We start from the raw sequence: 13,071 nt of genomic DNA, 5'->3' as shown, positions 1-13,071 counted from the left end.
GAGAAGTCACTTGTCACAAGGAAGAAATTATTACTTTTTGGTGGTAATGGACGGATGTATGATTTTTTTCCCCCCACACCTTTTATGTGAAGTGAAGTCACCGCAGCATAGGGGGAGGTACAGCAGAAATGTCTTTCAAAGCGGCATCTTATCTAATAGCTTCAGTAGGCTAGTGCCTTTTCCCATAGACACCAAGATATAGGCTACTACTTAAATCATGCAATAGGATATGGTCCTGTGTCCTTAAATGTTGAAGTTTCAGCTTTATAAACAAAACGTTTTGTATATTTATTTATATGTAAAATGTATTATTGAAATTCATTTGATGCATACTGTATGTGCAGCCTCAGGGGTGGGATGGTGTGGGGCTCAGTGCACGGTGGTTCTTCCAGTTCAGCCTGCCTTGCCACTTGAGCTGCGCTGATTGGTCTGCTGCCATATACACCCTGGGGTAAATACGGCTGTAGCACGAAACATCCTACATAGTTCTGGTCAACAGTTTAATCACCATTCCAAATCAATGCTCATGATATGTATACTACATTGTACGTTTGCTTAACATTGCCTCCCCCAGTTGTGAAAGAGACTAGAGCATGGGTCTTCAACAGAGGGTCTGGGACCCGTAGGGGGTCCTCAGAGTTACTACAGGGGGTCGCCAAATCTTAGTGTGATAGGAGCTTTTATTTTTTATTTTACATTAACCACTTGAACCCTAGCATCCCCATTCTGGGGTTGGGCATTTTGCAGAATATAGCCAATCTACAAGCTCACAACGCATCGCAGCCCGTTGTGAGCAGGGCCAGTGTTGTAGTGCTGTACTGTATTTTAAAGCTGGGCATACGCTATTTTAATGACGTCACATGCACGAATATGTGCACGCACGTGCGCGCACGACGCACAATCGCAAATGCGCACAGGCACTCCTGCCAGGCCATTTTTTGTTTGATGTTAGATTCATTTTTTGTTAGGTTTACGAGTTTGTTAGAAATATAAAATGTTTTGTTTAGTTTTTATTTCCTTAGGCTTTGAAACGCTTTTCAAGGAAAGCCTATACAAAGGCAGGATAATAGAGTATAATGCATGTTAACAGTGGAAAAACTAAAACGACTATAGTACATGCAATTCATTGAGGTGTACTGTGTGTGTATCGCAATAATTAATTGCTGCGGCTTGGGGTCAGCTTAGATCTTGTCATATAATAGTATCATATCCATTTGAAAGTTCTGGCAGAAAACGTGTATTTATTTAGTGAGAACTTTTCCAGGAGATTCACATGGACAAAATTCTCTCTAGCCGACAGGATGTTTGGGGGGCCATAGCTGAACGGGTAGAGAGGTCCGTCCGTCCGTCCGTCCGTCCGTCCGTCCGTCCGTCCGTCCGTCCGTCCGTCCGTCCGTCCGTCCGTCCGTCCGTCCGTCCGTCCGTCCGTCCGTCCGTCCGTCCGTGTGTCCTGTCTGTGTGTTAGCAGCTAATCTCTGGCACCGTTGGCCCGGTCGCTGCGAAACTGTGCACACACACTCCCTGGATGCCAATTCAGAACCTCTGCCTCAAATATTTCACATGGGCCTTTTATAGCGCCACCTGGAGGCCGATTTGTGCGAAACCCATTTTTTTACGTTACTCCTACAGATTTTATCCAAACGTCATGCAAATCGGTACACAGTATCTCCGTAGTCATGTGATCAACACAGATCTGTCCGATTTCCCATATTCCATCCTCATTGGCTAAGGTTCGCTTCCAAAATTTGCAGGATTGATCCGTTTTGAACAAAATGCCTCAAATCATGAACACATTCCCACTAGGCCAAGGAAGAAATGCCACCCTTTTTCACATTGGCCTGTTATAGCGCCACCAGCAGGTCTAATTTAGCTAAACACATTTTTGGAACAAAATGCCTCAAATCATGAATGCAGTGTCCGATTGCCGTGAACGACCTAAGAATAAATGGCACCCTTTTCACATTGGCCTGTTATAGCGCCACCAGGAGGCCCAATAACCTACCTGACCTGGCGGAGACCTGTTCTCCGAGGAGCACTTTTTCTAGTTATTATTGTGAAATTACCAGCAGAATGAAATACTCACTAAGTATCCTTAAAGTAATACAATGCAGGTCCACAAATAACGATTTTTAGCAGCCTCTGCTGGTCTTTACCGTCACTGCAGGTCGTTCGTTTATTCCTGCGTTACCCAGAATTCCAATTGTTTTCACCGGAAGACGGAAGCGTTTTAAAAAGCGTTCTTTTAATTGTTTTATACTATCTGTGGATCGTTTCTCTTAGCCAGTGGAGCTTTAGTTACCGTGAGCTGTGTTTTTTGATCTTCAAATCCTGCAATCTCTTAAAAACAGCGTGAGATTCCTTTTTGTTATTAGCGCGGTAGTTCCTGGCCAAACAGGAAACCGGTGCGGTAGTTCCTGGCCAAACAGGAAACCGGTGCATTTCCGTTTCCGTTTTCCGGCCGGATGACGTCATTTTCGCGGGAATGACTACCCTAGCCACCGTTTCAATAGAAGATTTATAAAAGGCTTTCGGGGGTGAAATTCATGGAGTGGGTGTTGTGAAACATTTGCCACTCACAAAAGATATACAATTTAACTTTAGTTTTGTTGAAAAAGTTACCTAGGATTACTTTAAATGAGCACATATGTTATGCATTGCACCTGCACCGTTGTTCCAGGGTGAATGTAATCACACAATGCAGTACATAATGTATATGGAATATCAGCCATTCGAGGGTTTTGCTGGCCCCTGCACACCACTCTGGCTATTGATTATTGTCAAAGATTTATTTGAAAGCTCAGAGGCAGGTAGAAGTGGGAGTTGGAAGCAGGGCTGTACAGATCTTAGAAATAATTAATGCATTATATGAGATCCCCAATTCCGTTGTTTCTTGTTCAGGTTTTCATTTAGTTATCATTATTATCATTATATCATTATTACATTGAGGCAGAAATATTTTGTGGTGGGAACCCAATGACAATGGACAATGTTTTAAGGGCAGAAAGCCCATACATGATAGTTTTACTGTAAAGAGGGACTGGAATACATTATATATGATAATAGATGTATATTTTTTCATGTATCATCCAGTCCTATCTGTCGTGAGGGGAGGAACATACAAGAGGCATGTACAGCATTCGGCAACAGTATACACTTACAGTATACAGTATACTGTTGCCAGAGATCGACCAACAGGACCTCTATATTTTCCGTCCACTCTCTGGACACTGCTATGTTGTATTGCCATGGCACTTTCAGACGCTCTGCACAGGTGCAGTGAGAAAAAAAAGCACAGCAACTGTGCAAGAGATGATGACACTTGACCAAAATTGTTAGAAATTCATCGGAACGTCTGACTGCTGGTAGGGAGCAGTAAATCGGTCCTCGCAACACTGTACGCCTGAAGGAGCTGAAGTTCCATGATCCAACTCTAAAAATGTGTCATTACAGTGTAACGACACAAATCGTACAGTGTATGCCCAGCTTAATATTGAAAAATCTTAGTCTACTGTATACACAACATGGCATACCGTATATGTTTTATGAGTTTTGTTTAAGTAGAAATGCACTTAAGAAATGTCACATTCATTAAAAGACACTGACAACAAGAACATTTTAAACCAGCCACAATTAGAAAATAAACGTCAACTTTTGAGGCCCAAACCAGTGAACAAGAAGTAATGGAAAAAGTACTTTTTATTTTATTTTGTAAAGATAATCTCTAAACTACAACAGCGGCAGCCACTCTGATGTCATGAGTCTGTTCTCTATTCCAGGAGTTCCAGTTCATCGCCCACTCAGGTCTGGCTATCAGAGCGGGTCATTGGCTCCCTCAGACAGCCATTTATTATACTTTTGATCAAGTGTCATGATCTCACCTAGTTTTAGGCTGCAGACCTAGAGCACGGGCCTCGGCAGTTCCACGACCCAGACCGAAATGACCATATTAACAGGGGTGCACATAACTGGTGCGCAGGTGCGCATGCGCACCCAAAAGAAATAATGCGCGGCACATCAGACGACGCGAGGCGCTTTTGCGTACCAACAGCTGGGACAGGAATTTCCAAGCTTTTATTTTTTAGCAAAACTAAAAAATAAAAGCCTGGAGATCGAGGCTAGGAATTTACTTCCTGAAGCCACACTCTCTTAACATTTTGATTCTGATGACAACTGAAGTAGTGCCCTGTGAGGCACGCCTGAGCAAGGTGCAAGCTGAGCGAGAGCCCGCATATACTGAGCGGTGCGATGGCCATACGTATGTTGTCGACTCAGCGCTGTACAGGTTGCATACTGATGAGATGCAAATCAGTTAATCCTACTATAAAATGGGGACGGACAACTGTCGGTGCTTCTGTCAGTCTGTCAGTCCTCAACCACATTGGAAAAAAGGCCCCTTGGGCTTTTTGTGTTATCCTTTTAGCATAACCTTTGACTGTACGCCCTGCATTGTTAACAAACTTGTTAATAAAGTATTCAATCAATCAATCAATCAATCAATCAATGATCAATCAATAATTTTTTCTCCTCAGACCAATCTATGAGATTACACATTTGGGCTTTGACTATTAGCACTAGCAGGGAGTGAAGTGGTGAGGAGGCTGATTTTTCTGTTTTAACTTTCCCCAAAAAGTTGTTTATTAGCATTTAGAGAACTCTGACCTTCCACATGTGCATTGACCACTGGTATATAGAGGGACTGACAATGTATTTTTTCCTTCTTCTTTCCCCCCCCCCCCCCCCCCACATTTAAGCTGTTGGGATCTGTGGTCTCGGTTGTGGTTCAATAGACAACCATGCCGTGATTTAACTGGTTGTTGGTTGGTTTTATGGTTGACTGTGGTAGGGATGTGTAATTTGGACTCTGCTGTGGGTGGAGAATCAGAATCAGCTTTATTGTCACATCACAGGTTTACAGAAGTAAAAAATTTGGTGAAATTCGTTTTCGTGCATAGTTCCCATCGTATCCTTATTTCCACAGAAAAAAAGAAAGGGAAGAAGAAGGAGGGGGAGGGGGGGAAAGGAGATAAAATAAAGAAAGGTTATCTACATATTTACACATGGTACCTGAGATAAGATATGAAGGTGTGTGAGCATAGCAGCAGACGTATACTGTGCATGATATACTTATGGACGTTAGTTAAGATGCTAGAATGAGGGGAGTGAGTCATGGAGCAGTGCCAGTGTTAATTGATTGGCACGTGTTTCCAATTGTGTGCTGTGCTCTTTATAGTAGCATGCTGGCCTGTCCTCAGGGCTATACACACACACGATGTCAGAGAGAACGCCAGCAGATAGAGAGTCCTGGCTCATAAGCAGCAGACCCAGGGAGGCTGGGCTATATACTCGGCGCACCAATATGATCATTTTGTGTTCATGTACGTGTTTATAGTCAGTAAAGCGTAGAAGATTGAATTGCGACACGGTCTCATCAATTGTGTCAGCAAGAACCCACAGTTTCACTCAATGTGCTACAGTGGCATAACCGATCGGTGGATGGGGACATTTATACAGTGGCAAAATGCTAATGAACAGCTTAAATGTATGTGGCTGTTCTCATGCATCTTTTTCCTTAGTGAGTTGGTTAAATCGATCTGAAATTGCACATCGGCACTGACCATTGGCATATGCAGAGAGTGATGAAGCAGATTTCTACAGGCTATGGGATCTGTAGTCATGGTGGCGGTCCCAAATCTGCATGTACAGTAGTTGGGGTGCATGCATCCCTGAAAATGGACTAGTGTTGACATGTAACATTATTTCTGCTCATGAATATTGTAAACTAGAGCCCGACCAGTATATTTATTCTGTTTGGCCCATATATCAGCCATTATTTGACTTTTTTCTTATGACATCGGCATCGGAAATTATGTAGCCGATGTGTCCCGATTTTTTACCTTCAAAATTAGCCGATCTACAATCTCACAATGCAGCAGCATGATGCGAAGCGTTGTGAGCTTGTAGATAAGCTATTTATGAATTAAGTTTATGTCCCAAATCTATGGGGATTTGGGACATAAAATGAATCAATATTGAGCAATTGCTTGGTCTATGCCTAAAACATTATCAGTAACTATTTTCTTGTAACACAGACGTCAGGGGCAGCAGGGTCGTGAAACTACCAGGGCTATACTTATTATATTGCCTGGGCTCCAGGTCTGCAGCCTCCCCTTTGCTCTCACCTCCATCTCTTGCAGTCAGATCACATCTGAAATACACTCTGGAGACCCTTCCCCCCAGACACAATCAAGCATAGGAGCATATTTATATTTAAAGCTGGTGTTATTGCACTAGCGGGACCCCTCTTGAATTGTAGCTTTGGTACCGTGGGAGGGATGAGAGAGACAGATGAGCGAGTGGAATAATGTGGCTCTTGTGATTTTCACTATCCCTCCTGGGGGTCAGTCATCTATGGACGAGCCCACAGACAGGAAATAGATGTGACATCATGGACCAGCTGCGCCAAGCATTTTACGCTCTACATATTCTCCAGCCTGAGCTGTGTAGAAGATAGCCCATAAAAGTATATCCTGAGTGTATAATAGTATATAGATAATGTATATCCTGAGTGTAACGATTTATTTTCCGAGGGCTGCTTAAATTTTTTTTTTGATTAGATGTAATTTTGTTTTATAAATCTTTTAATGTGGTCAGTATAAACGGTTAAATACTGCATTTGAGGTCCAGCTTGATTTGACTGCTCTCCTATTTTATATCATTTAATCAATAGCATTGCACAGCAGTATGTCAAATATTTTTAAATGACTCACATTTCCGTTTTTATTGGTAGTTTATTTAGAGTAGAAAACAAAATACATAACATCACTTTCTCAACATACTGCAAGGACTGAATTACATATACATGCTCTCAGCAGCAATCTCTCTTAACATCTTAGGACTGATGGCTTTCAGTAGCAGTAACAGTTTATCTTTGGCATATTTCACTGTGGTGGTGTATAGTTGAATCGGGTTGACTAATGTAATTCTTCCATCCTTGCTTTTCATACCCCTCCCCTCTGTTTCTGGTCTCTGTGAATCCCTTCGCTCTGTACTCTCTTTCCTGTCCCCTCCCCTTCCTTTCTCTCTCTTCCCAACAGTAACTGAAGTGGCTCGGCTCTACTGCTGCCGTGCGGCATTCCTACCAATGCTGTTTCCCTGCTGTGCCCAACCCATGGAGGAAAATCCCCACCCACCCAGATAGGATGCCTGCTCTGCCTGACTCCCTGCACCCCCTCCTGCCCACCACCACCACCACCACAGCAGCCGCCACCTTCTCCTCCTCCTCATATCTGCCCACTATCGCTGACAGCTCCGTCCACCTCTGGCCGCCTGGGCTCCGCCCCGTCCCGCTCCGCCATGGTGGATGAGCGTCCGGCCATGAAGGATGAGGTCCTCACGGCCAACACGATGGCTTGGCTGGTCTGCTCGTGCGTGTCCATCCTGGCCAACGCCTGGGGCATCTTGAGTGTCAGCGCCAAGCAGAAGAAGTGGAAGCCCCTGGAGTTCCTTATCTGCACGCTGGCGGGCACGCACATCCTCAACATGGCCATCCCCATCACCATGTTCTGCGTCATCACCCTGCGACGCCAGCACTCCACCTACGAGTGGAACGAGGGCTTGTGCAAGGTGTTCGTCTCCACCTTCTACACGCTGACGCTGGTCACGTGCTTCTCCGTCACCTCGCTGTCCTACCACCGCATGTGGATGGTGCGCTGGCCCGTGAATTACAGGTAAAAGGGCATGCTATTCTGTGTCTTGCTCGTCAGTTGTCAGACCTTGCACACAGTGAAGTGCTTATGTAGTCTTGTTTAGGTCAAAAGCGGTTGTGTTTTCCATGTGTCTAGTTTGTTGAACATTCAAACAAAAAATAACGCACATCCTCCGTTTCTTGGTGCTGAGCCAAACGGCAAAAACAGAATCATGAAAAACAAGATCAGCAAACTGATTTATGTGCGCTGCAGTGCCCACATTCAGCACATACTGTAGTTGTCGACTCTACCGGACAAAGCTTTGAGAGGGACTTAGTGTAGAATTGGTAATGCAAAGATTCTTGAGAAATAGAAAAATAAATTAATGAATGAATGAAATGTTCATGTTGGGTTCATTCTATAATATTGACTCTATTCAACCTGGTATTGGCCAAATCATGATATCGGCAAGTCCCTAACTGTTATTTATGGTAACACAATGTTCTGGTCACCAAGCCCAGAACAATGATATGTAGATGAATACATTTCTAGAGCAGAAACCATGGCAAATCGCAACCCAAAGCGATTTTTATTTTGCGGAAACCAAACAAGCCAGTTGAAGAGTGGCTTAATGGCACTGGTTACATAATTCACTGTCTTCCTCCTCCGCTGAAGAATCAAGGCTGAATGTGTTTCCTATAGTCTGACCCACAGATATCACATGAAAGTCATGACCACTTTTTCTGCCTCCACGACACACCATCAAAAAATACCTTCTAGGCTGCTTGCATTCTTAAAGGACGACTTCAGCCATTTTCAACCTGTCTTCATATAATTGGTCCTCACTAATGCTCATGATAATATGGCACCATTTTTGTCTATTCAGTCTGTGTCTCAGTTGTCGCTGTGGACAGTTCAGAAATCCGTCTACCAGTGACATCATCGATGGGGAATCCAAGCTAATAGAAACTACAGGCTTTCTATTCCTGGAAAGTTAGCATGCTATAATGAAAGCCATTGTTCTCGCGTTAATAAAAATACAAATAAATAATTAATAAATAATTTAAATATTGAAGAAAAAAAAAAACTTCTTAAAGGGATATTTCACTTTCAAGAACCAAGGACGGGTGTTTTTGATAAATTTAACATGTTAAAAATGGAGTTTGAAGTTATAATGGGTTTGTATAGGAAGGGGGCGTGTCTGATAAAATGTATATCAAATATCTAAATACTGAATCAAGCAACTTAAAAACTGTCTGGGGGGCTCACATTAGCCTGAGTAGATGATAAAATGACCCAAAGTTTTTTTGAAAGTGAAATATCCCTTTAACGATGATGTCACTGGTAGACAGGTTTCTGAAGTGTCCACAGCCCTCCTATGAGACACAGACTGAGTAGAAAAAAATTACACAATTTTATTAGGAGCATTAGTGAGGATCTATTATATGAAGATAGGTTGAAAATGAATGAATATGAATCTCTTTTTAACCAACCAATAAGGTGCAACAATCTGTATTCATCTTTTATATCAACTATTCCACGTTTCCACACAATCGTGGTCTCCTCTACTTTATGTGACACTAACATGTACAGAGAGCGTAAATTATGAATTCCACTCTTGTGCCTCAGCATCTGTTCTCATTATCCAGTGCTCTCAATCTCGTTAAGACCCTTTCCCCACTGCATTGCTCTCTTATTGATAATATATTCAGCTCTCAGTGATGTAAGCATCCCCCTTACACGCACCCCAGACACATTCGGGAAAGACTGGCATTATTTCTCACAGCATCAATCTACGACGAGATCTACGTCTCTTCCCACAAAGGCAGGTGCAGAGGTCATTGCTTCTCACTCTTTGGATGACTTCCATTGTGTTCAGCCATGTAACCTAAAGTGTTATGTGTTAGATATTTTTTGAGTGCCTGGTATAGCGGAAGACCCCTTCCCTTCTGAGTCACACATGGCCTTGCTGTCCTGATTGAATCCTGCTTGAAGATTTCATCCGGTCCTTCTCCTATATTGTTTCCCGCTCAGCTTTCCTACTCATTGTCTAAAGAAAAACTCAGAAATATTAGATTTAGAGAATATTAGAATTTACAGAATTAGTGTGCATGTGTGTATATATATATATATAAAATGCACTCTACCGTATAGTCATTAATTCAGTGCTACAAAATATTTGGAGACAGTATCAAGGCCAGTGATTCTACAGAGGAGGGGGTTGAAGACATTAGGTGACTGATAGCATGTGTTCTGGTTCTCTCGAGGGAGACAGGCTCGTTCGGCAAGCCAAAATCGCTCCAGGACATCTGACTCTGAACATGGAACTTGGGTCACCTCAACACAAATGAAGAATCGTAGAGGATCTAGTTAACTAAACTAAACCACAAAAGTCTGCCAGCACATCCCTTGACATCGCACCTAGTTTTTCATATAGGTCAGCACAAGTAGATGCCAAATGAATAGAATTGGCTATTAGATTCAAAGAGTTTTTGTAATGTTGCTATGTGGGCCTATTGGATATTCTAAGTATTCTTCATTTGTGTATGTATTATGATTGATTGTTTTTATTCTAACTGGCACCATGTGTTTTTTGGCGAACCATCACAAGTTTTTTTCAGTGCAGAGTCGCAGACATTGTGAAAAAGCCAAGGGCGTAAACACATTGCAAATTGCTTGGCTGTAATAATTAATTTGGAGGTGAGAGGAAATAGAAAATCCCTATGCACTGAAATAGACATAGATGAGGACCATGAAAAGCAATCTTTCACCATCAGTAAACCATTGATTCCCTGCCTTTTCAACCTCAGTTTATTGGAATAATTAAACTTTTTCACCATGAACTTTTTGTAAAATTTTTCACGTTCAAGTCTCCCAATTTTATGCCATTTTAGAGTACTACAGACATCAATACTTTCTGGTATGAGTGGGATGGTGATAAGGCCACCACTTAACCACGTTGGTCTGGACCTGGTAGCAAAGTCATGGGTTAGATTAGAATCTGGCTATTGATCTATGTATGTCACCTCGCTCCCCCATCATCCCTTTTCTCTATCTTTTCTTTTCATTTATATCTTTCCACTGTGCTTTGTAGTGAAGCTGGCTTGGAAAGATCTTTAAAGAGCGTTGTGATTTCATAATGGGTTCTTGTATATGCACGGGCGGCCTTAAGGATCTGGGGGCCCGTTTCAAGAGCTAATGTGGGGCTGCCGTCGGGGAATAGGTGAAAAAGAATTGTTGCGGACTGAAGTTGCTTTGCGAACTAAATGAACTAGGCTATATGCACTTCCACCATGGACAGCTATAGATAGAAAACAGCTTAAACAATTTACTCACATTAAATTAACAAAAGTAATATTGTTTCGCCATTGTCAGCAATCTCTTTATTTCTTCCGTTCACTCATCATGCGTTGAACTCAGCATGCAGCTCCGCCAGACCAAGAAAGTTCTCAGACATTATTTGGGTGTAATTATGGCCACGGAAAGCAAGGTTTCATTCTACAAGACGACAGACTACCTACCGTATTATCTTTGAATATTTGCATTGTAGCCTCAACCTGACTCCGCCAGATGGGGGCGGTATTGACTTCACAATGTGACGCAAGCTTCTTCCATCTGGCGGAGTCAGGTTATTGTAGCCTACCATCCATGGCATTGTTCTCAAGCACATTTTCATCTTGTGCCAGCTATACAAGTTGGCACGGGGCACACTTGACACCAGTCTGCGTTACATGAGTCACTTTCTTTCAAAATAATCAGGTGATTCATTTAGATGAGCCCTGATTTAATCTGATCATTAATGTCCAAGGTCCACCTTTATGATTAACGAGCATCGCCCTCTCGTTTAAAAGTGTCTGTGGCATATTTTAACTCGTATTGATACAAATTGTTTTGACTGTTCAATACCGCACTCCGACTGATGGTCAGTCGGGGGCCCCCTGAGGGCGGGGCCTCTTTCAATTGAAACGGTTCAAACATAGCTAAGGCCGCTACTGTGTGTATATGTTTAGCTCTCACACACATGCTCTGTTCAACCACATGTGCAGCAAAAGACTCATCAATGTGGCATTGGAGGATCTTATAGCTGGTGTAGAATCATCTTTACAATTACAATGGGAATAAAATGTAAGGCCCCTTTCATCTGGTTGCTATTTTGATAACAGCTGAACTGTGAAGTTTATTTTAATTTGGTTGAATTGAGTTTAGTTTCATTCATTTAAACTGAATGTCTGTCTGCCTCTTGTTTCCAGGCTGAGTAACACCAAGAAGCAAGCGGTGCACACGGTTATGGGCATCTGGATGGTGTCCTTCATTCTGTCCACGCTGCCCGCTGTGGGCTGGCACGACACCATCGACCGCTTCTACACCTCTGACTGCCGTTTCATCGTCACGGAAATCGGCCTGGGCTTCGGCGTGTGCTTCCTGCTGCTGATTGGTGGCAGTGTGGCTATGGGTGTCATTTGCATTGGCATTGCCCTCTTCCAAACCTTTGCCATCCAGGCGGGCCACAACGCCAACAAGAACAAGTTCAATGTGCCCACCATCGTGGTAGAGGATGCCCAAGGGAAGCGCCGGTCGTCCATCGATGGGTCGGAGCCACTCAAGACCTCACTGCAGATAACTTACCTGATCAGTGGCATTGTGTTCATCTATGACTTTCTGACCGGCTTCCCCATCCTGGTGAGTTCACTGTATGAGATACACTGCCATGTTACAAGGTGACTGAAGCTCACTAGCGCTAGTGGCCTACATTAGAGAGCACGCACACACACACACACGCGCACGCACGCACGCACGCACGCACGCACGCACGCACGCACGCACGCACGCACGCACGCACGCACGCACGCACGCACGCACGCACGCACGCACGCACGCACGCACGCACGCACGCACGCACACACACACACACACACACACACACACACACCTAAAGTCATAGAGCTATGTCGTAATCAACAGTCCTATTGAAAGCTATTGAAAGCGTCCCTGGTATGCCCAGGTTTCAACAGAATGTCGTAGGATTATGATTGTAGTCAAGCATGACAAACTACTGTTGTCTGGTAGTGGAGTCTTTCTCGCTCCATGTCTTGTTCCGTCCTTTGTTTACTTACATCACTTGGAATTGGCTGGTCTACGGCACCAAACTTAATTTTTCACGCTCTGTGTGTGCGTGTGCGTGTGCGTGTGTGTGTGTGTGTGTGTGTGTGTGCGCTCGCTCGTTCGCATGTGTTCGCCTGCTGGTATGTGTGAGAGTGTGTGTCACAATCACACATATAGTGCAGGAACAAATGAGCCATTCACACTTAACTTTATATACAGTATACATATATATATTCTCTACTTTAATTGAAGCCAGGCCCCAGCCAGCCCGTATGTGTGCGGA

General features: G+C 43.4%; 1 protein-coding gene across 1 annotated transcript in view; it reads left to right on the top strand.

Moving 5' to 3' along the window:
• Positions 1 to 13,071, top strand: part of gpr153 (G protein-coupled receptor 153) — a 48,119-nt gene that overhangs the window by 14,064 nt on the left and 20,984 nt on the right. Inside the window, exons 2-3 of the mRNA XM_080445314.1 lie at positions 7,095 to 7,727; positions 11,936 to 12,365. Of these exons, the coding sequence (XP_080301440.1) occupies positions 7,354 to 7,727; positions 11,936 to 12,365 (804 nt within the window). The 5' untranslated portion in view covers positions 7,095 to 7,353. The remainder of the gene's footprint in view (positions 1 to 7,094; positions 7,728 to 11,935; positions 12,366 to 13,071) is intronic.

This window comes from Gymnoscopelus braueri (genome assembly GCF_963280865.1).
Source record: "Gymnoscopelus braueri genome assembly, chromosome: 12".
NCBI lineage: Eukaryota > Metazoa > Chordata > Actinopteri > Myctophiformes > Myctophidae > Gymnoscopelus > Gymnoscopelus braueri.
The sequence above is the reverse complement of the archived record's forward strand: the minus strand, read 5'-3'. Positions and strand labels throughout refer to the sequence as shown.